The sequence below is a fragment of the Camellia sinensis genome, chromosome 15 (assembly GCF_055761805.1).
Source record: "Camellia sinensis isolate YWXY chromosome 15, ASM5576180v1, whole genome shotgun sequence".
Lineage (NCBI taxonomy): Eukaryota > Viridiplantae > Streptophyta > Magnoliopsida > Ericales > Theaceae > Camellia > Camellia sinensis.
The window spans coordinates 55,467,876-55,492,500 of NC_138975.1; the positions used below are offsets into that span (position 1 = coordinate 55,467,876).

The 24,625-nt window shown below is 39.4% G+C and overlaps 1 protein-coding gene across 5 annotated transcripts in view; it reads right to left on the bottom strand.

Moving 5' to 3' along the window:
- Positions 1-24,625, bottom strand: part of LOC114290767 (V-type proton ATPase subunit C) — a 67,547-nt gene that overhangs the window by 9,596 nt on the left and 33,326 nt on the right. For 3 of the 5 annotated variants that reach the window (XR_014357215.1, XM_082909999.1, XM_082909995.1), the window contains exon 5: positions 12,746-12,847. The exons of the other annotated variants lie outside the window; for them this stretch is intronic. Coding sequence is in view for 2 of the 3 variants with exons in the window: in XM_082909999.1 (XP_082766125.1) it covers positions 12,746-12,847 (102 nt within the window). In the remaining variant the exon portion in view is untranslated. The remainder of the gene's footprint in view (positions 1-12,745; positions 12,848-24,625) is intronic. 5 annotated transcript variants of the gene reach the window in all.

Below are 24,625 nucleotides of genomic sequence, written 5' to 3' on the forward strand. Positions count from 1 at the left end.
AGTTTGTGACGCAAGAGTGGGTCTTCAAGTTCTTGGAAGGCCTAAATGTGGAGTATGATCTGGTTCGAAGCAGAATCCTAGGTATGGATACGCTTCCTTCTCTCCAAGAAGCCTTTGATTTTGTGCAGAATGAGAAGAGTCGCCGTTCTGCGATGCTTCCTTCTGCTACTATTGATTGTTCGGCCTTGGTTTCTGCACCCTCTCGCGATGGCGACCATGTGACTCGTGGTTCTCATCCTTCCTCTGAGAAAGATAATCTTTTCTGTGACTACTGTCATCGACCTCGCCACAAACGAGAGACTTGTTGGAAACTGCACAAAACTCCCTCTGGTGGTAGAGGCGACTGTCCTGGTACTCGAGGGGGTCAGTCTGGTACTAGAGGCCGCGGGGCCAATGCACGAGCCCATCTTTCAGACACTGTTGAGCCATCATCTTCATCTCCAATTGTCTCCTCCGCTACTGATGTTTTGGGATTATCTGCCTTGGATTTTGAGATTGCTCTTCGCCACTTACTAGACCGTCGAGCCTCCACTTCTGCTACAGGTGTACCCTCTTCTTCCTTTGCCAATTTAGGTAACTTGACTTCCTCCCCATATGCATTGCTATCTCATATGACTGTACCATGGATTATTGATTCTGGTGCTTCCGACTATATGTCTAGCTCTTCTAATTTACTTTCAGAGTATAACCCCTCCTCAGGTCAGGAAAAAGTGCGTATTGCTGATGGTACCATTTTGTCTGTGTCAAGAAAACGTTTAATTCATGCCACCTGTTCTTTCCTTTGTCTTCAATCCTCCATATTCCCAATTTCAATGTTAATCTTCTATTTTTGAGTCATATTACCCATGACTTAAATTGTAGCATGACGTTTTTTTCCCAATCATTGTCTTTTTCAGGAACTTATCACAAGGAAGAGGATTGACAGTGGTAGAGAGGAACATAAGCTCTACATTCTGGATCAGACAGACAAATTGGCTCATTCATCTATTCAGTTACCATCCACCAAGGTAGACATTTGGCTGTGGCACCGTCGCTTAGGACATCCCTCATTTTTATTACTTAGGCATTTATTTCCTTCTGTTTTTGAGAAAAATAATGTGTCAGATTTTCAATGTGAGTCTTGTCAACTTGGAAAACAACACAGAGCCTCTTTTACTCGTATTAATAAAAGTTTAGTTCCATTTTCTTTGATTCATTCTAATGTATGGGGTCCATCCCGTTTTGTGTCTTCAACCGGTCAAAAATGGTTTGTTACCTTCATAGATGATTGTTCCAGGACTACTTGGGTCTATTTGATAACAGATAAAAGTGAGGTATTTTCTGTATTTCAAAACTTCCATAAATGGTTTGTACTCAATTTTGGGCGGTTGTCAAAATTTTACGTTCTGATAATGGGGGGGAATATATTGACTCTGGTCTTGCCATTTACTTCGCCTCTAATGGCATTATTTACCAGACTCCATGCACTAATACCCCTTAACAAAATGGTGTTGCAGAATGCAAAAATCACCATCTCCTTAATGTTGCCCGTTGTCTATCCTTTGAGATGCGGGTTCCTCGATCCTATTGGGGAGAAGCGGTTCTCATTGCCGCTTATTTGATTAATTGTCTTCCTACCCAAGTCCTTCCAAAATAAACACCTCTTCAAGTTTTGTTTGGGTCTACCTCTTTTGGGTTGTCCCTTTCTCCTAAGATTTTGGCTTTGTCCATAATCATTCACCCACTCGTGGTAAATTGGATCCTCGGTCTCTTAAGTGTGTTTTCCTAGGTTGTTCTGCCACTAAAAAGGGTTATAAGTGTTATCATCCTCCCACTCGCAAATGGTTTGTCTCTATAGATGTCACTTTCTTTGAGTCCTAGCCTTACTTTCCGACACCACCGGTATCACAGTTATCCCTTCAGGCAGAGCCTTGGAGTGAAGAGATTCTTATTCCACTTCTGCCCATGGTTGAATAGATAGAGGATGATGAGCCAACAGTTGTTGAGGAAAAGGCATCAAGCAAAGTTTATATCAAGGACAAGGACAGACAACAAGTCACCTGGATTTAAGAGACTACTTTCCTTCCTCTACTGCCAACTTCTTCTCCGGATGAGTGTCCAGAGTCAACCCCCTCTCCTAAGAGTCCAGGTAATTCTGATTCTAATGCTTCCATTCTTGATTTTTCAGATCTTAATGTTCCCATTGCTAATAGGAAAGGAGTTAGGTCATGTACTCAACATCCTATTAGTAATCATGTCTCTTATTTTCATTTGTCTTCCTCATATAAAGCTTTTCTGTCTAAAGTGTCTTTTGTGAGTCTATGTACCAATTTTTAGGATGCTCTCTCTATTCTGGAATGGAAACATGCCCTGATGGAAGAGATGAGAACTCTCAGCAAGAGTGGCACTTGGGAGTTAGTGGAGTTACCTAGAGGCAAAAATCCAGTTGGATGTAAGTGGGTGTACATGGTAAAATACAAAGCAGATGGTTCCATAGAACGGTCCAAAGCAAGACTGGTTACTAAGGGCTTCACTCAGACTTATGGAGTGGATTACTAGGAGACATTTGCACCGGTTGCTAAGATGATTCTGTGAGAATCTTACTCTCTCTTATTGCAAATTTGGATTGGCCACTTCACCAGTTTGATGTGAAGAATGCCTTCCTTCATGGAGACCTACCAGAACAGGTCTATATGGATATTCCTTCTGGTTTTGCAGATACTAAGTCCAACGGTAAAGTATGTAGGCTCCGAAAGTCACTTTATGGGCTAAAGTAGTCTCCTAGAGCTTGGTTTTAAAGGTTTGCTCAAGCTATACTGAAATATGGGTTCAAGCAAAGTCAAGTTGATCACACCTTGTTCATGAAACACTCCTCACATGGCAAGACCACAACTCTTATTGTCTATGTTGATGATATTGTTCTAACAGGAGATGATGTTAAGGAGATTCCTCGTTTGAAAGAATGCTTAGCCAAGAAGTTTGAAATCAAAGACTTATGCTATTTGAAGTATTTTTTGGGCATTGAAGTAGCTCGGTCCAAAGATGGCATCTTCATATGCCAAAGGAAGTATGTACTTGACCTGCTAAAGGAAATTGGAATGCTTGGAGGTAGACCATGTGATACACCTCTAGAACCGGGCCAGGAACTGAGTGAGGATCAAGAGGGAGATCCAGTGGACAGGGGGAGATACTAGAGACTAGTGGGCAAGCTCATATACTTGTCCTACTCATGTCCAGACATTGCCATTGCCGTGAGCATGGTAAGTCAGTTTATGCATGCTCCTAGAACTTCCCACTTAGATGCAGTTATGAGAATCTTGAGAGACCTAAAGTCTTCTCCTGGAAAGGGTCTCTATTTCTCAAAACATGGCCATCTTAGTGTGGAGGCATTTACTGATGCAGATTGAGGTTGATTGTCACTTCATTTGAGATTTACTACTACAGAAACAGTTGACAACTCCTTATGTTCGCTTTGAAGACTAGTTGGGTGACATCCTCACCAAGCCTTTACTCCGTCCATCATTAGAGGTTGTCTGCCAAGCTAAGCATGTTCAACATCTATGCTCCAACTTGAGGGGGCAAGTTAGATTTGTTATGTTATTTTATGTTAAGTTATGCGCTTGAGGGCAATAGTGTCATTGTACTTATTCCCTTATTAATATAAACACATATGTTTAGAGAGGTAAGAAACCTAATTAGGTTTTATGCTCTCTCCCCCAGAAAATCTCTATTCTCTTCTCTCTCTCTCTCTCTCTCTCTCTCTCTCTCTCTCAATTCTTGTGTTTCATTTTTAACTTGGTATCAAAGCAAAAAGAATTTTTATATTCTTTTCTTCCTATATATTTTATTTTTTTATTTTTTTTTCCTATTCTTCCCGAAAAAAACCAAACCAAACCAAGCCTTAAATCCCATCAAATGGGGTCGGCTACATGAATCCTTCTTCTCCACGCAACTCTATCAAAGGCCATTTCACTAGCCAAATTAAGTAGATTCATGTCTCTATACACCACCATGAACAACTAGGGTGGAGGATTCACCAGAAAAAATTTCAAAATTTTTTGACTTTAAGTTGCCTATTTTTTCGATTTTTCTTTATTTTTTTGGGAAAATAGGTCCATTTTTTTTTATTTCTTCGTTCTGTCAGTTTTTTGATCAATTCTTCACTTGGGCCCACAACTATTGGAGCCAACCAGATGCCCTAGGCTGTTTTTTGACTTCGGTTGATGCGTTTGGATGGTTTTTGATTGGTTTTTGGATTCATAGAGCAGTCGGACTTCCTCCAAGGTCTGTGTGTTGCTCCTTTGCTTCGGCTACTATTTTTTTGGTCAGTTTTTAATGCTATTGGGTTGTTTCTGTTGAGCAACAATTTCCTTTTGATAGATTTATGTGGTTGTCTTTCTTGTTCGGTGTGCTAGCACCACTCTAGGCCATAGCAGATGATGGTAAGACCCCTGTAGTCAGCGAAGTGAAAGAATCTAATTCTAATATCTCTCTTGGTGATAACTCCTCTCTCCAGCTTACTTCGGTCAAGTTAGATGGTACTAATTATCAGGTTTGGTCCTGTTCCTTTCAATTGGCCATTACTGCTCGTGGCATGCCTGGTTACATCAAGGGGATTACTCAAGCTCCCTGGGAGGATGGACCAATCCGAGATAAATGACAAAAGAAGAATGCTCTTGTCATAACTTGGCTTATTAACTCTATCCACTCCAGTATTAACAAGTCCTTTGTTTTGATGGATACTGTAAGAATTTATGTATTATTGATTGATGAATGTTGTTATATTTTACAAATGGTGAGGGGCTCCTTATTTAGGAGATGTAGTGGAGTAGGTGATAGTGGTAGGTGTGTAGTAAGTGGTAGTAGGTGGTGGTAGGTGTAGTAGGTGGAGTAGGTGATGGTAGGTTTTAACAGCCCCCCGCAAACTCAAAGGGGATAGGAACTAACCAACTTAAGTTTGGAGAGAGTAACAAAACAAGAAAATAATCTGAAAAATAAAAAATGGATAGGAGACACTGTATGGTCGTGTCAGACCGTTGTAGAAGACTGTATGGTTATGGCAGACCGATGTAGAAGACACTGGCTCGTGTTGGACCGATGTAGAAGACAGTTTATGGGGGTCATGTCGGACCGTTGTAGCAGACAATGTTGTGACAGTTGTTGTGACAGTTTACGGAGTCTTGTTGGACCCTTGTAGAAACTAACCGGAATCAATGTCGGGACAGTTTACAGAGTCTTGCTGGACCCTTGTAGAAACTAACCGGAATCAATGTCGGGACAGTTTACAGAGACTTGTTGGACCCTTGGAAAAGCTAACCGGAATCAAATGTCGGGACAGTTTACATAGTCTTGTCGGACCCCTAAAAAGTCGCACCCTCAAAAGGTGTTGTGACAGTTGTTGTGACAGTTTATGGAGTTTTGCTGGACCCTTGTAGAAACTAACCGGAATCAATGTCGGGACAGTTTACAGAGTCTTGTCGGACCCATGAAGGAGCTAACCGGAATCAATGTCGGGACAGTTTATAGAGTCTTGTCGGACCCCTAAAAAGTCGCACCCTCAAAAGGTGTGCCCAATCTTTCAAAAGGCGTGCCATCAAAAGGCGTGTCCAATCCATAAAAAGGCGTGCCATCAAAAGGCGCGCCCAAGTTGTCGGCGAGCACCGAGAGGCGCATGATGCGCGTGTCTGCCTCTTCGTCAGGGTCTTTATAAACTGAGGCGGAGGCTGTGCTTGAGGCAGAAACAAAAAACTGCTAAAAAACCTCTGAAAAAACTCTTTGTGTTCTGAGAGAGATACTCTGTAAATACTCTGGATCCAACCCTTCTCTGAAAAAAAAAACTCAGCAACCCATAACATGGCCTCGTCTTCCCGTGCAGCTACCCAGAATATGGCCTCGTCGTCCCGTGGTCTGCTCACTCTCTTTCCCGACCTCAACGAGTCAACAAGAGAGATAACTGGTGCGGTGGCCAGTGAACCTCAACCAAGCGCCTCGGGTTTTGCTCCGTTGAACTTTCCGATGCGGTCGGTGGAGCAAAAAATGGCGGTGCAAACTGATATTGAGGCCAATCAGTATACTTTGAAGTCATGTGTAGAGACCATGACGGCGGTCACAAACCTGTCGCACCGGCTGCAGAGTAGGACAAATGAGGTGCAGCAGTTAAACGCCCAGCTGGCTCTGCTCCAACGCATGTATAAGGATGCGCGAGCAGAAATAAGTGTACTAAAGGCGGAAAATAAGGAGCTGAAGCGAAAGGCCACCGTGATGTTCCGATTTGGAGGGCCGCCATATACTGCAGTGGAGGAGCAGGGAGTAGTGATCGTGCCCAGTGGAGTGGGAAACATGGAGGCAACACCGGCAAGGGCCGCCCAGGACGGAGGCAAGAAGAAAAGACCGGCGGCAGAGTAGAGAAGAAAATCCCCGCCTGTGGATGTGGTTGTTTTGTTTTTGGTTGTTTGTTTGTGTGATTTTTTTTTTTATTTTTTTATTTTATTTTATTTTTTTATTATTATTATTATTTTTTTTTTTTGTAAAATTATGATCGGGGTTGATCCCCGACATGAAGAAATGACAAGTTTGTGGAATGTGGTTGGTGTTATTTTGTGTTGTTGTGTTGTTTAATAATAAAAATATTGGTGGATGGGTCATATGAAAAACATCGGTGTGATTTTTTTTTTTTTTTTTTTTTTTTTTTTTGGTGGTGTTGTTTAATAATAAAAATAAAATAAAAGTAGGGGAAATATATTATAATAAAAAATAGATATATATATATATATATATATATATATTAAAATAAAAGAAAAGTGGGAAATAATGTGGGTGGAACCAGCACATGATTTGGGTTTGATGATTCATTATTTTAATATATATATATATATATATATATATATAAAATAAAGAAAGTTGGGAACAACATGATAAGGGTGTATTTTAAAATGAAAAATAAAAGAAAGTGGAAGACAACATGATACGGGTGTGTATGGATGTGATAATGAGGGTGAAAGAAATTTGGTGGGTCTGATTAAATAAATAAAAGAAGAATGGGTGTGTGTGTATGAAGCTCTGTGAGAGATAGAGAGATACGAGATACACCACAAGCTTCGTTATACAGATGAGGCATTAGTTTCTGCAGCTCAACTGTCATACCAGTACATTAGTGACCGCTTCCTGCCTGATAAAGCAATTGACTTGATTGATGAAGCTGGCTCTCGGGTTCGGCTCCGCCATGCGCAGCTCCCAGAGGAGGCCAAAGAGCTTAGGGCTCAGATCACGGCTCTTATCGACAAAGGCAAAGAGATGAGCAAAGCAGAGACTGAAGCAGGGGACGGAGGTCCTATGGTGACCATGGAGGTGGAGTCGCCGAGGAGGACGGACCCATGACCTTACCATTTATCATGGCTGTAACAGTTTCAGACTATGACTTAGATGAAGAGGCTAGTGAAAGCGTGAGCTGGTGGCGCAAGGCAGCAGCGGCAGCGGTGTTGTAAATAAGTTGGGTAGTCAAATTCCCTCATCACCTGCATCGTGCTAACCAGAGGCAATGAAATTAATTGCTGCTCTAGTCGAAGAACAAAATATTCTAGAGGCAAATACTACACTTGCTGCTGGAGTTTCAGCATTTCTCTGGCTATACATCTCCATCCAAGGGTATAAACCTGCAAAGGTTGTTATCACTTCTGAGCGCCCACTTGGCTCTGGCTTGGGTTCGTCTGCAGCATTCTGTGTGTCAGTCTCAGCTGCCCTGCTTGCTTTGTCGGAATCTGTGAATCTTGATTTTGGTCATCAAGGTTGGTTAATGTTTGGAGAAAATGAGCTGGAATTGGTGAACAAATGGGCTTTTGAAGGTGAAAAAAATTATCCATGGGAAGCCGTCTGGTATTGACAACATAGTGAGGTGCCGAGAGGGAGAGGGAGGTTTGAATTGGTTGAGATCCGGCGGGCGGTCAAGGCAAGGTTGCCGCCCGCCGAAAGGCGAAGAACACCAAGATCTTTAACCTATAGCTCTGATACCATGTAAGAATTTATGTATTATTGATTGATGAATGTTGTTATATTTTACAAATGGTGAGGGGCTCCTTATATAGGAGATGTAGTGGAGTAGGTGGTAGTGGTAGGTGTGTAGTAGGTGGTAGTAGGTGGTGGTAGGTGTAGTAGGTGGAGTAGGTGATGGTAGGTTTTAACAGATACCACTCATGAGATTTGGACTGCTACTACTTAGATGTACTCCCAACGTGGCAATGATGCTCAGGCTTATGAGTTGCAGAAGAAAATACGAAGGTTTGACCAGAAGGATAGGTGCCTTGCCGAGTACTATGCCGAGTTGAGTAGTTTGTAGCAAGAACTCAACTATTATCAGAACTTCCATGCTGTTTGTTCTTAAGATGCTATTACTACCTTTCAGCTGATGGTGTCCAAGGAGAGGGTCTATGATTTTATTGCTGGTCTTAACATTGAGTATGATCAGATTCGTGTTCAGATTCTTGGCCGAGATCCTTTTCCCACTGTGCATGAGGCATATGCTTATGTTCAGCAGGAAGAGAGCATGTAGTGCTATGGCTCATCAAACTCTCCAAAATCGCTCTGCTCTCGCTATTTCTTCTGCTCCAAAGGATGGCCATGTCTCCAAGTCTGGGAACAAAGGTACTAGTGTTGATCGTGATCCAATTACCTATGATTATTGTGGGAAAGACCGGCATGATAGGGAACATTGTTGGAAGTTACATGATCATCCTCCTTGAAGCCAAGGTGGAGCCCATAATGGTACTAGTGGTGGACGTGGTGGCGCTATTTGCTCCCATGCCAATCTCTCTAAGTCTTCTCTCAGCAACCCGAGTGATTCTGCTACACTTTCCCATGATGAGTTGCACACTCTGACGTTTGATGGCTCGGCTTGATTCTTCCTCTGTCCCTGCTTCTGATCCTCTCTCTACTTCCAACTTTGCTTTCACAAGTATTCCTACAAGTGCCTTGAGTGCTTCTTCTTCTCCTTCATTTCCTTGGATCATTGACTCTGGCGCTACTGATCACATGACAAGTTTGTCTCATCTTTTCCACTCTTACTCTCCTTGTTGTGGCAAGGACAAAGTACGAGTTGCTAATGGGTCGTTTGATGATTTTAGAGAATAATCAGATTAGGGAATGATTAGGATATCATCCCCTATTTATATTAATGAAGATTAATAATTACAAAGGAGCTCTAAGGCATAGAATAATTACAAAATAATAACCCAAATGATAATATATTATTCTAACACTCTCCCCTCGAGCTGGTGCGAAGATATTTCTCATGCCCAGCTTGCCTAATGTGTCATGAAATGGCTTACTCCCAACTCCCTTAGTAAAGATATCAACAAGTTATTCACTAGACTGAACAAAAAGAGTACATATTGTGCCACTAGTAAGTTTCTCCTTAATAAAGTGGCGATCAATCTCAACATGCTTTGTCTTGTCATGTTGAACTGGATTGTGAGCGATGTTGATACCAGCCTTATTATCACAATATAGCCGTATGGAGCCCGTCTAAACAATACCTAGATCACTCAACAATAACTTGATCCATTAGAACTCGCACACCCCTTATGCCATAGCTCTAAACTCAGCTTCTGTACTTGACCTGGCAACAACATTATGTTTCTTACTTCTCCAAGTAACTAGGTTGTCTCCAACAAAGGTGCAATACCCTAAAGTCGATCTCCTATCAGTTACTGATCCAGCCCAGTCAGCATCTGTATAGGCTTCTACAAGAAGATGATCATACTTTGAAAAAATAAAGACCCTTACCAGGAGCAAACTTCAAGTACCTCAAAATTATCATGATAGCCTCTAAGTGAATCTGATGAGGAGCATGCATAAAATGGCTAACAACACTGATAGCAACAGTAATATCAGGACGGGAGTGAGATAGGTAAATGAGCTTACCCACTAATCGTTGATAGCTCCCCCTATCAACAACTGCTCCTCCTTCATCATCTCTCAGTTTCTGATTGGGCTCCAATGGAGTGTCATAGGCATTGCAGCCAAGCATCCCAGTTTCTTTCAACAGGTCAAGCACATACTTCCTCTATGAGATAAATATCCCATCTTTGGAGCGAGCAACTTCAATTCCCAGAAAATACTTCAAACTCCCCAAGTCTTTGATTTCAAAATCCTTGGCTAAATATTTATTCAACAGAGGTATTTCCTCACTATCATCGCCCGTAAGAACTATGTCATCTACATAAACAATGAGTGCTGTAGTCTTACAACGTGAGGAATGTTTCACAAACAAGGTGTGATCTGTCTACCTGACTCTGTTTGAAGTCATATTTAAGCACAACATGAGTGAATCTCTCAAACCAAGCCCTTGGAGACTGTTTGAGACCATATAATGACTTCCGAAGCCTGCATACTTTGCCTTCTGTCTGATGATCCTCAAAACTAGGAGGAATGTCCATATATACCTCTTCGTCGAGGTCACCATGGAGAAAGGCATTCTTTACATCAAACTGATGAAGTGGCCAATGTAGATTAGTTGCTAGAGAAAGAAGTACTCTAACTGAATTCATCTTAGCTACGGGTGCAAAGGTCTCCTGATAGTCAACGCCATATGTCTGAGTGAACCTTTTTGCCACAAGTCTAGCCTTGTAATGCTCAATAGAACCATCCACTTTGTGTTTCACAGTATACACCCATTTGCATCACACAAGTCATGCCCTTAGGTAACTCAGTCAGTTCCCAACTGCTATTCTTCCTAAGTGCTTTCATTTCCTTGATCATGGCAAGTTTCCACTCAAACAAGACTAGTTGCTAAAGGATTCACTCAGACTTATGGCATTTACTACCAGGAAACCTTTGCACCAGTGGCCAAGATGAATTCCATCCGTGTTCTTCTTTCCAGTGCAGCAACTCTAGGATGGCCATTACAGTAGTTAGATGTGAAGAATGCATTTCTTCATGGAGATCTAGAAGAGGAAGTGTATATGGATGTTCTTCTAGGTTTTTCTTCTCCAGCCACTAAGGGGAAGGTTTTCCGGTTAAAGAAGGCTTTGTATGGGTTGAAACAATCTACTAGAGCTTGGTTCGATAGATTTCTTAAGGCGATTCTCAGATTTGGGTATAAGCAAAGCCATGCAGATCATACCTTGTTCATCAAACAGTGTGGGGATAAAATCACTATACTTATTGTTTATGTGGAATGATGAAGAAGAAATGTCCAAAGTCAAAGCTCAACTTTCCAGGGAATTTGAAGTTAAAGATCTCGGACCCTTACAGTACTTTTTTGGAATTGAGATTGCTAGATCAGATAGGGGCATCTTTATTTCTCAAAGGAAATACGTCTTGGACTTACTTGAGGAGGAAGGCATGTTAGGATGTAGGCCTGCTGATTCTCCTATTGAGGCTAATCACTAGCTCAGTAGTCATGACGGAGAACATGTGGACAAAAGGAGGTATGAAAGGCTTGTGGGGAGACTGATATACCTTTCTCATACCAGGGCGGATATTGCATATGTTGGCGTTGTTAGTCAATACATGCATGATCCTCGGATGGGGCATTTGGATGCAGTTCATCAAATCGTAAGGTATCTTAAATCAACGCCTGGAAAAGGCATTTTGTTCTCCAATCATGGTCATCTAAGGTTAAAGGTCTTCACCGATGCAGATTGGGCTGGTGCTATTGATGATAGGAGATCTACCACAGACTATTGTACATTTGTTGGAGGAAATTTGGTCACTTGGCGGAGTAAGAAGCAGTCCGTTGTTGCTAGATCAAGTGCGGAAGTGGAGTACCGAGCCATGGCTCATGGCATTTGTGAGTTGATGTGGCTGAAAGTTTTATTGGCTGACCTAGGATTGTTGAGTGGTCGTATGCGACTATATTGTGATAATAAGGCTACTATTAACATTGCTCATAATCCGGTTCAGCAAGATAGAACTAAACACATCGAGATTGATCGACATTTTATCAAACAAAAAGTGAATAGTGGCATCATTTGTTTGTCTTTTGTCACTTCTACAAATCAGTTAGATGATGTGTTTACCGAAGGGTTAGGAAGTAAAGTGTTTCATCCTATTGTATACAAGTTGGGCATGAGGGATATCCATACACCAACTTGAGGGGGAGTGTTAAGTTATGTACTTGAGGGTAATAGTGTCATTGTACTTATTCTCTTATTAATATAAATACATGTGTTCAGAGAGGTAAGAAACCTAATTAGGTTTTGTGCCTTCTCTCCCAGAAAATCTCTATTCTCTTCTCTCTCTCTCTCTCTCTTTCTCTCTCTCTCTCTCTCTCTCTCTCTCTCAATTCTTGTGCTTCATTTTTAACTTTTTACTTTATATTGAGGTTATTATTGTCAATGCAACATTAATGTTTTAATAAAAATATGTGTTGGGTGAGGGTTTTTCATTATGACCCAAAAACCTATTCTCTACATTATCTGCTCTCCTCTTCTTTTCTCTACTCTCTTTCCTCAAGAACCCTAATCCTAATTCCTTTGAACTTTACACTCAAAATGTCTTCCTGCTCTTTATTTCTTAACAAAACACAAATTTGTATCAAGATGGGGAGGAAAATGCAAAAAGGATGAGTGAAGTAATGATAAACTGTGACTAAATAATTACCAGACCTGAAAGATTAAACAATAAAATTGGAATCTCACTGACGAAAAAGCTATATCACGCAAGAGGACTGCTTTTACCTAGTTTGAAAAATTAAGAATCCACTAAACCATGTGTATATTGAGTACAATTTTAATATGTATTTAAGCTATCTAAAATCGGCTTGACCCACCTGCTGTTGAAACCCATCTTAATGGCTTTCTTATGACTCCTGTGGTAATTGAATACTGGGTCCGTCCCTGGTTATAAGCATGGTTTTTCTGCACAATATTCTCTGTAAATATGGTTATTTTTCAGGATGCATAATAGTACTTCCCCTAATTGTTATCAAAAACACATTGACAGAACTTCCCCTCCAATTTAATAAGTAAAGTAGTTACATAAATAACACTCTTCCACTTCGTTGTCCTCATTTTAATATTATGAGTAGCCGATCCTTAAAAAAATAAATTAATTAAAATTTACCATGTGTGACCACTTCAATTAAAATTTAGTTTTCCAATATATATCATATAGCAAAACCTAACTTAATTTTAAATATTTCTGTAAGCTGCATGTGCAGGTTCATGCACACAAACCCCACCATTACAATAGTAATGTAGACTGATAATAACTACAGCAAAGTAAGGGTAGGCACAACAATTATATAGACTGGTATCAGGTTTCAGTCTATTCTAGCAGTACTAGATCAATCTAGAGGTTAGCTTTACAATAATGAATAACCACTATGAAATGAAAATCATAGAATCTACAAATTCAGTGCATGTATCTCCTAAGTGTTTGAAATCACACCAGGTAGAATAAAAAGAGCTACTCTGTTGAAGTAGAATGAAATCATCAATTATTATTTAGGTCAGTAAGACACATATCAACACAGTTCAATTGAACTTGACATAGACCAAATGAAGATAAAACTAATTAACAAACCAACATGATGGAACTTCAATTAGGATTGTGGGCAGCTACACTTCTGATTTATAGATGGATTTTAATTTGAATTGATGTACACAGGAAAAGGTTATGAATAATGGGAAAAGCCAACAATAATTCCTAAACAATCAAGAAGCTCCAAGACTCCTCATTGGAGTTGTCATTTCAAGTACAGATCATGGAAGGGGCTTCACAATTAAAAAAGAAGTAAGGACACTCATAATATCTAGCTTCTACACTTGTCAAGCGATCTGGCATTTCCGTTTCTATTGCATCTATTCTTCCTGAGGCATAAAATGCTCAAGATTGATGCAATAAAATGGTTTACAAAGATGTGGCCAGGAATGATGCAACAAAATCATTTTCTGAAAATGCTGAAAGTCTACACAGGCCACAGCTAAACAATCAAGTCAAACTCTAATTAACACATGCCCGTACTTTTTGAGTTTCATCAACTCACTCTTGATACCCCAATTGAGGTTTCCTGGAAAATCATTCACCACCATCCCTTTTCCTTAGGCTATGTTTGATTTATGGATTTGGGTAAGGATTTGGAAAAGATAGATAAAATGTGAATCAAATATAACTACATTTCACCTACGTTCCACACACATTTTATCTTTCCCTTTCTAAATCCCTCACCAAATCCATGAACCAAACATAGCCTTAAAGGAAAACAAAGTGCCTAAAGATTTCTTAGACCCAAACATCTGGATGAGCCAACAAGTATGATCTCCGAAGTGGATTTTGAGTTAGAAATTTTTTCTGTCATTCATTATCACCAAGACCAAGAGGTTTCTATCAGGCAGGTGTAACCATGGTTCTAAGTCCCATTTCAGGGGTAGATCTTAGTTATTCGACACAAGAAAAAATAGATTCTACTCAAAAGAGACATAAAAAAATAAAAATATACCATTAAGCCATAAAAAAAAAAATTACAACTTCAAGTAGAATGTGGTAGTAAAATCAACAACTTCAATATCAATCACAATACCATTATGCCATAAAAATAAAAAATACAATAAGGCTGAGAAATGCTCAAATACTTTACAAACATACACAAGGATATATAGAAGAGTATAGATTCTCAAACACATCACACATTGAACGTAATCGTATAGGTAGTACAAGCACAAGAATATTTAACATGGGTTCTGTGGCCAGTACGATATAACAGTGAACTACAATTCCATGTCACTGTATGAGTGTTATTCTTGAGTCATGAATATCGAAACAAAACAAAAAAATTCCATCAACTCTCTTATATCCCTCTAACTAACAATAAGGATCATTTTAGTTTCCATAAATTGACAATAAGAATTCAGATTTTGAAATAAACTATTAAGGTCTGAAAAAACATATTAACATTAATTTATAATGTAACACTACAAAATTAAATTTTTATCTCAGAAAATAAGTACAGAAAAAGAGCCCTGTGTACTGAACATGAATTTAACTGTAAATTGATAAATTTGTTTTACTTAAAAAAGTAATAAAATTGTTGAGTTCCAAATTTATTTCAGATGAAGGCCGACAAAACATTAATGTTTTGGCATCCTTTCAGCATTGCTTGTCAGCTTATGCCGAAATTATTTTCATTTTTTCATAAAACCTCCAAAGGCAATGATAGAGTATACATCGGGAGGTCAATCAACATGAATTTATGTTGGACACATGGTCGAAAAAGATAACTTTAGTATCCTCTCCACCATGGCACATTTTCTTTTTCAACTTGCATTTCAATTATCACAATAACTCCGCCAGGGTTGTTTAACAACCCCGCCGGTCCCAAGCTCGGGTAAATGAGGAGAGTTGTGTGTTAGGTAGCCGACAGCCAACACGTAAAAAAAGCCGCTCAGATCCCTTATGAAAATGAATCCCTACTTTGAATTGATTAAATGCTAGGTTGTTCCTCTTAAGTGACACGTCGCGCCTGCCTCCGGGTGTTTCGAAAAGTGAGCAAGGGGCGCCGCATCAATGCCTGAGTGCGGTGAAAAATGGGCAAAGGTTTCCGCATTTTCCTGAATGAGCACGGATAAAGAAGTTAGTCCAAGACTATAGGTTTAGGATAGCCACATGGAATGTAGGAACTTTAATTAGTAAGACTATGGAATTGGTAGATGTTATGATTAGGAGGAGAGTCAGTATAATTTGCGTATAAGAAACTAAATGGATGGGTGAGAAATCCAGGGAAATAGAGGGTACCAGTTTTAAACTGTATTATAGTGGCAAGGATACATACTAGAATGGGGTAGGAATAATAGTTGCTAAGGGTCTTGTGAAAAATGTAGTGACAGTCATTAGAAAAGGTGATCGAATTATATTAGTTAAGCTAGTTATTGGAGAGAATATAGTGAACATTATTAGTGCATACTGTTAGAATAATATATTATTTTGTAATTATTCTATGCCTTAGGGCTCACCTTGTAATTATTAACTTCATTAATATAAATAGGGGATGATATCCTAATCATTCCCTAATCTTGGAATTCTCTAAAATAACATGGTATCAGAGCCTAACCCTAAAATCTAAATTCCTCACCCATACAATACCCACCGGAGCCACCACACAATCGTCAATAGCCACCACAGAGCCAATCGTCACACCCTTTCTCGTCACAAAGCCAGTCGTCACAGAGCCAGTCTCGTCACTCGCCAACGACGCTAAGGCCAGGAGGCCTGACGGCAGTGGCCAACTGGGCTGAGAGAGCTCTAGACAGCCCCGACTGGGTGTGTCGTTCCATCAGTCCCTGTCGTCTGTCCCTGTCAACTTGGAAGCTTTGGTTCTCTTTTCGTGATGATGTGTCACTGAGTTACCTTTGTTTGCCGTCTGTATTTCAACTAAACCTCTGCTTCATTTTTCCCTTTAATCTAAAAAATAAATAAATAAATGCAGTAAAGGAAAAAAAAAAAAAAAGGTTAATGAGTTTTTAAGTCCTTAATTTTCTTAGTGGTCATTGTGTTTGTATTTCTCCACCTTTCGGGTTTGTGATTAGCACTAGTTTTGTTGAGGGTTCGGTAATACAGTATCTATGGCAGATTCCACCGATGTGTCCACTACTTATCAGACACCTAGGAGTGAGTTTTCCTATACCTACCAAGGTTTTCAAAGGCGTACACGAGGCATGACTTGAGGCAAGGCGTACGGAAAACGCACAAATGCGTTCTTTTTTGGGCAAGACACCAGCTATGGTTACGTGTCAAACGCAGAGGCGTAAGCATCTGTCGCGCTTTATGCGCTTTTCACGCTTTCGACAGCGAGGCGCAAGCCTTTGCGGAGTTCGACTCAAAAATCAAAAAATGGAAACAATAGAGTATTTGATGGACACTTGCTATATAGGACTTTAATTGAAACAGAAATTGCTCAAGAAGAAGATATTTTGTTAGTCAATATTCTTCAAATCAGAGTCCCAACAAGTTCGAATCAGTCTTCTAATCTACTCCAACGAACTAGGGTTTTCCAGGTATGAAGTCACTCTCTCTTTCTCTCGAGTTGAGTCTAGTCTCTCTCTCTCTCTCTCTCTCTCTCTCTGTCTCATTATGTTTTCTGAATCGTCTCTCTCTCTCTCGTTTTTCTACATCGTGTCTCTCTCTCTGTGTTCTCGTTGGTTCTTTCTCTGTTTGTCCACTCTGACTGTGATGTATATAACTTTTTTGTTTATGAACAAGGACTGATGTATATATCTATCTCTCTGTTTTTGTGCACACAAATATCTGTGTTGTACTTGTCTAACGTATTATTATTATTATAACTTAGTTTTACTTCTTTAATTTAATATTATTTTTATCTTTTATTTTTTTGACAGACTTTAATTTATTATTATTATTATTATTATTATTATTGTTAATATTCTATTCTTCTTTTTGCCATCCCATCCCACTTAACTAGTATCTTTTTTGTTTTGTTTTTTAATTTGTTTATTTTTATACAGTGCTACTGTTGATAAGTTTGTGGGGACAAAAAAAAAATGACTAAACCCAAAGGCCAAAGAAAAGATTTTGTCTAGAAGTACGTAAAAGAAGTTGATGGGGAAAAGTATTTTAGATGTAAATTTTGTGATCAAACTTGTAATGGTACTGTAAGTCGATTTAAAAATCATCTAGCTGGCACACATAAAGGTATTAAACCGTGTTAATGAGGATGGCTTAGAGTGACCTATTATTTATTTAGTGCTTTGTTTATAGGGTATTAGAGTTTAAGTTATTTTGTTTATTGAACAATTGGAATTTAAGTTATTTTGACCATCACTTCAAGTTATTTTTTTTATTATAGTATTCATTGAGAATGACTTAGAAAGCTCTTATAATACTTGAAATTATTAATTAATTTTGGTTTTATGCTTAGGATGGGCTTTTAAGAATTTTATTTGGTAATTCTTATTTTTTTTTTCTCTTTTTATGCTATATTTAATTAATTTTGTATTTTATAAAAAAAAAAAAATCAAAATTCAAAAGGCTTACACCTCAATGCCTCGAGGTATAAAGTCTCGCCTTAACAAGGGTAAAACACCTCGCCTGGCACTTTCGCCTTTAAAAACATTAATACCTACTACTATAACTGATAACCCCAACCCTAGTCTTAAAATCACTACTTCTCTATTTAATGGTCAGAACTATCTCATGTGGTCGCAGAGTTTGACTATGTTTTTGAAGAGCAGAGGGAAGATGGGCTATGTAAATGGCAAGATACAGGCACCCAGCAAAACTGACCCAGGTTATGGCCAATGGGAGATTACCAACTCTTTAATTGTAGGTTGGCTTATTCATTCGATGGTACCAGGCATTGGCGAGGGCTACTCATCTATGGAGACTGCATAGGATGTTTGGGATGCTATAGCTACCACCTATTCCCGCAAAGGGAATTTCTCACAAGCATTTGAGTTACGCCGCTCTATTGAGAGCTCTGTTTAGAGGAAACAAACGGTTCTTCAGTACTTCACCTTCCCCACTAATGGCTGGAAACGCCTTGATCACCTACAGGACTATAAGCCTGTTTGCACTGCTGATTCAGTCAGATACCGGAAGTTCATTGCACAAGAAAGGGTTTTCAAGTTTTTGGCCGATCTTAATATGAAATATGATCCAGTTCGAAGTCGGGTTCTGAGTATGGACATTTTTCCTTCACTTTAGGAGGCATTTGCCTATGTACATAATGAAGAGAGTCGCCGGTATGCTATGATGTTCCCTGTCTCTACCGACCACTCAGCATTACTGTCTACCTCTAGAGATGGCCTTAGCCTGACTCCCATCCCTCCGTCTACTGCCAAGGAGTCTGTCTTCTGTGATTACTGTAAGAAGCCGTGGCATACTTGTGAGACGTGTTGGAAGCTTCATGGGACTCCATCCGGGGGTTAAGGTGATCAGTCTGGTTCTAGAGGAGGTCGGGCAAGCCAGTCTAGAGGACGTGGCTCCTATCCATGGGCTCATCAGTCTAGTGATGTTGATACACTTGATTCTACTTCTGCTTCCGTTGGCCAAGCTTCTGATGGTCTCTCTGGTATGACTACTCATGATCTTGAGGATGTTCTGCGTCACTTGCTGGACTGCCGGTCTTCTACTGTTCTCAATACATCTTCCTCATAGTTTGCCCGCTCAGGTAACTTAGGCCAAGTTTGGCTATCCTAAATAAGTACACACTTTTTATCTTTTTATCTTTTTTCTAACACATCATCTCTCTACTTTTCTGCACATCTTTTCGTAAAAAGACAAAAAGTGCACTTATTTAGGTCATCCCAAACAACCCCTTAGTCTCTTCTCCTTGTGTTTTCCTGTCTCATACGTCTCTTCCCTGGATTATTGATTCTGGTGCCTTAGATCATATGTCTGGTTCCTCCAACCTTTTCTCTACTTATAAGTCATTTTCAAATCAGGACAAAATTAGGATTACAGATGGTACTGTTTCTTCTGTTTCTGAGAAAAGTTTAGTCCATGTCACTCCTACTTTACCTCTCTCTTCTGTTCTCCATGTTTCCAATTTTTCTGTTAACCTACTATCTTTAAGTCATATTACAAAGGATTTGAATTGTAATGTGACATTTTTTCCTAATCATTGTTTTTTTAAGGACCTCATCATGAGAAGGACGATTGGCAGTGGTAATGCAAAAAATGATCTATACTTCCTAGGTCAACCGGATAAGCTTGCTCATTCTTCCACCACGAGTCCTACTATCACCGATGATATATGGCTATGGCATCGGCGTCTTAGGCATCCTTCTTTTATTTACTTAACCACTTATTTCCATCTATTTTTTCAAACAATAATGTGTGAATTTTTTTAAGTCTTGTCAACTTAGAAAACAACACATAGTTTCTTTGCTCCCAGTTTTAATAAAACTTTAATTACTTTCTTATTAATACATTCTGATATCTAGGGTCCATCTCGTGTTGTGTCTGTGAAAGGTCATCGCTGGTTTGTTATATTTATTGATGATTTTTCCCATACTACTTGGGTGTACCTCATGAAAGACAAGTGAGGTTTTCTTTGTGTTCCGCAATTTTCATAGGATGATTTGTACTCAGTTTGGAGCCACTATCAAAATATTCCGTTATGATAATGGGGGTGAATACATAGATTCTAGGTTGGGACAATATTTTTCTACTCATGGCATTATCCATCAAACCTCTTGCACCAATACCCCTCAACAAAATGGAGTGGCGGAATGCAAGAATCGCCATCTTCTTGACATGGCTCGGTGCATGTGTTTTTCCAGTAGTATGCCTCGGTCTTGCTGGGGCGACGCTGTTCTCACCGCTGCACATCTTATTAATCATCTTCCTACCCAGGTCTTGCAAAAACAAGCTCCTCTTCAAGTCCTCCTAAGTTCCCAGTCCTTAATTTCTATTCCTCCCAAAATATTTAGCTGTGTCTATTTTGTCCATAATCACTCTTCTACTCGTGGTAAGTTGGACCCTCGTTCCCTCAAATGTGTTTTCCTTGGGTACTCTCCTACTCAAAAAGGGTATAAGTGTTACCACCCTCCTTCTCGTAAGTGGTTTGTGTCCATGGATGTCAGATTCTTTAAGTCCCAGTCCTATTTCTTGTCCTCTCTGGTGTCCTAGTCCTCACTTCAGGGGGAGTCTTAGTGTGAAGTGATTCTTATGATTTCTACGGTGAAACCAGTTGTTCTTGCACCACCACCTCCTACTGGGACTACAGAATCCAATGTCACCAAGGATAGGAAGGGCAAGCTTATGTCAGGGACAAAGACAGACAGAAAATTAACTGGATACAAGAGACCACTTCTGCTCCTCTACTGCCATCTCCTACTTCTGATGAGAGTCCAGGTAACTTTGAATCTCGAGTCCATTGATCTTGATGTTCCTATTGCTAAGAGAAAGGGTGTGAGATCTTATGCTCAACATCCTATCTCAAATTTTGTATCTTACTCTCATTTGTCGTTCCCATATAGAGAGTTTGTGTCAAATATTTCCTCTATTAGCATTCCTAACCATTTTCAGGATGCTCTTGCTACCTCCGAGTGGAAACTTGCCATGATTGAGGAAATGAAAGCACTTAGAAAGAATGGCACTTGAGAATTGACTGAGTTACCTAAGAGCAAACGACCTGTGGAATGCAAATGGGTGTATACTGTGAAACACAAAGCGGATGATTCTCTTAAGCGTTACAAGGCTAGATTTGTGGCAAAAAGGTTCACTCAGACCTATGGCGTTGACTATCAAGAGACTGTTGCACCCGTGGTTAAGATGAATTCAGTTAGAGTACTTCTCTCTCTAGCAGCTAATCTAGATTGGCTACTTCAACAGTTGGATGCAAAGAATGTCTTTCTCCATGATGACCTTGAAGAAGAGGTATATATGGACATTCCTCCTGGTTTTGAAGATCATCAGATAGAGGGCAAAGTATGCAGGATTCGGAAGTCATTATATGGTCTTAAACAGTCTCCAAGGGCTTGGTTTGAGAGATTCACTCGGGCTATACTTAAATATAGCTTCAAACAGAGTCAGGCAGATCACACCTTATTTGTGAAACATTCCTCACTTAGTAAGACTACAGCACTCATTGTTTATGTAGATGACATAGTTCTTACGGGGCGATAATAGTGAGGAAATTCCTCTGTTGAAGAAATATTTAGCCAGTGAATTTGAAATCAAAGACTGAGGGAGCTTGAAGTATTTTCTGGGAATTGAAATTGCTCGCTCCAAGATTGGAATATTTATCTTACAGAAGAAGTATGCGCTTGATCTGCTGAAGGAAACTAGAATGCTTGGTTGCAAGGCCTGTAACACTCCACTAGAACCCAATCAGAAACTGGGGGATGATGAAAGAGGAGCAGCTGTAGACAGGGGGATCTATCAGCGATTAGTGGGTAAACTCATTTACCTATCTCACTCCCGTCCTGATATTACTATTGCAGTAAATGTGGTTAGCCAGTTTATGCATGCTCCTCATCAGATTCACTTCGAGGCTGTCATGAGAATTTTGAAGTACTTGAAGTCTGCTCCTGGTAAAGGTTTTTATTTTTCAAAGTATGATCATCTTCGTGTGGAAGCATATACAGATGCTGACTGGGCTGGATCAGCGACTGATAGGAGATCGACTTCAGGGTATTGCACCTTTGATGGAGGCAACCTAGTTACTTAGAGGAGTAAGAAACAGAATGTGGTTGTTAGGTCAAATGCAGAAGCTGAGTTTAGAGCTATGGCACAAGGGGTGTGTGAGCTCTTATGGATCAAGTAATTGTTGAGTGATCTAGGCTGATCAGACGGACTCCATGCGGTTATACTGTGATAATAAAGCCGCTATCAACATCGCTAACAATCTAGTTCAACATGACAGGACAAAGCATGTTGAGATTGATCGCCACTTTATTAAGGAGAAACTCACTAGTGGCACAATATGTACTCCTTTTGTGCAATCTGGTGAACAACTTGCTGACATCCTCACCAAGGGGGTTGGGAGTAAGCCATTTCATGACAGCTTAGGCAAGCTGGGCATGAGAGATATCTTCGCACCAGCTTGAGGGAGAGTGTTAGAATAATATATTATTATTTTGGTTATTATTTTGTGATTATTCTATGTCTTAGGCTCACCTTGTAATTATTAACTTCATTAATATAAATAGGAGATGATATCCTAATCATTCCCTAATTTTGGAATTCTCTAAAATAACACGTACACTGCCCAAGTAAGATTGGATGATCAGACTAAGAGAGATTTTTAGAACTAAATGGATGAGGGATTACAGGAGATACCCGTAGGAGTAAACCTAGTTATTATAGGTGGTGATTTCAATAGCTATGTAGGAATAAATAAACTAGGTTATGAGGGGGTGCATGATCGGTATGGTTTTAGTGATAGAAATGAGGCTGGAGAAAGTGGCATGGAAAAAAAAGATTTATGTAACCGACTCCATTTGATGGGACTTAAGGTTTGGTTTGGTTTGGTTTGGTTTGGTTTATTTCAATTATCACAATCTACCACTTTCTATAGGATCAGAACTCCATTAAATAGCAGCCAGTTAAATATGAGGCATTTTATTAAGATACATTACTATTGCCCACAGTTAAAAAGTCAATCAGTGTGTTTGGTTTGAGTTTTTTGAATTAAGTTTTTTAAAAATTAAGTTTTTTGGTTTTCGTATTTTTTTGTTTTTAGTGAATATTTTTAAAATTTTAAACATTTTTTTTTACTTTTTAGATGCACCTTACTTAGATGTATCTAAAAAGTAAAAAAATTTGTGAAAAAATATTTTAAAAAATTAATAAATACATAAAAATACAAAAAATGTACTGAATTCTCGTATTTTTTTTTTGTATTTTGGATATTTATAGTAAATTTTTAAAAGGTTTTCTTCACAAATTTTTTACTTTTTAGATACATCTAAGTTAGGTATGTCTAAAAATTTTAAAAATTGCTTAAAATATTAAAAAAAAATCAGTAAAAACAAAAAAACACAGAAAATAAGAAAGTAGAATTTTCTGAAAAGTGTTTTTTGAAAAGGCAAACCAAGCATAGTGAATCATATGCTTGATTATAATACCAAACTGCTAAAATGATGTTTTTCGACAAAATTATCACCGTGTTGCCTTTACACGTGAAATTTGATTCCTTGGTAAATCACAATTTACCTCCCTATGGTTCGGCAAAAAAAACAAGGTGCCTCCCCTAAAATTTGATCAGTGACAGCAAACCCCCACGGGGTCAATACCAAAGTGAAAAAATGAATGTTTGTAATGGAAGTGCTAGAAAGGTCAAAATAAACCTAATTATTTCTCCTATTATGTTTCTCTCATCTCTTATCTCCCATTTCTCTATCTTTCTTCTCTCTCTTCCCACCACCTATTAAAACTAGGGGTGTTCATTGTTACAAATCAAACTTCAGGAGGGCTTTGTGTTTTTTGACCTAACCACAATGGGTAAAGTGTAATTTACTCTTTATCTTTACTAGCTAATGGGCTCCAAATGATGATGTGTAATTTGATGCACATAAAGGGAATGGCAACCGGCCCACTGCATAAATCCTGTTCAACCATTGTACACTACCTAGTTGCAATTTTCAGCCAGAATTAAAACGACCAAAGCCCACCCATTAATATCACCCATCACCACTAGTCATGACCACCCCAAAACCACCACCACACTCCATCACTACCTGACATATACACCCAAAACCACCATCACCACCAGCAATTGGGGAGGGTAGATGATCTGCAGCAGGGGTGGAAAAGAAGAGGGGTTGCAACGGCTGGATGGAGATGGAGAGAAGGAATAGTTTGAGAGAGGTGGGACCGATTGGGGGGGCGGGGGAGTAGGAGAAAGGTGGGGAAAATGGAAGGTTCATTTTTGCAGTTTGGTATTGATCTTAGGGGAGTTTAAAGTTACAAATCAAGTTTCCAAGGGGGTTCCTGGCCTAACTATGAAGGGTTGAATTGCAATTTACCCACACATCAAAGCCATGTGTGGTTAATTTTGACGGCAAACGTCATTTTTGCCATTTGGTATTAACCCCAAGGGGTGTTCATTGTACCAAATCGAACTTCAAGGGGACTCTCTGTTTTTTGACCTAACCACAGAGGGGTAGAGTGTAATTTACCCAAAGATAAATAATTCCATTTCATTATCACTGGTTTGATCCAATTCCAAATATTATGAAGAACCACC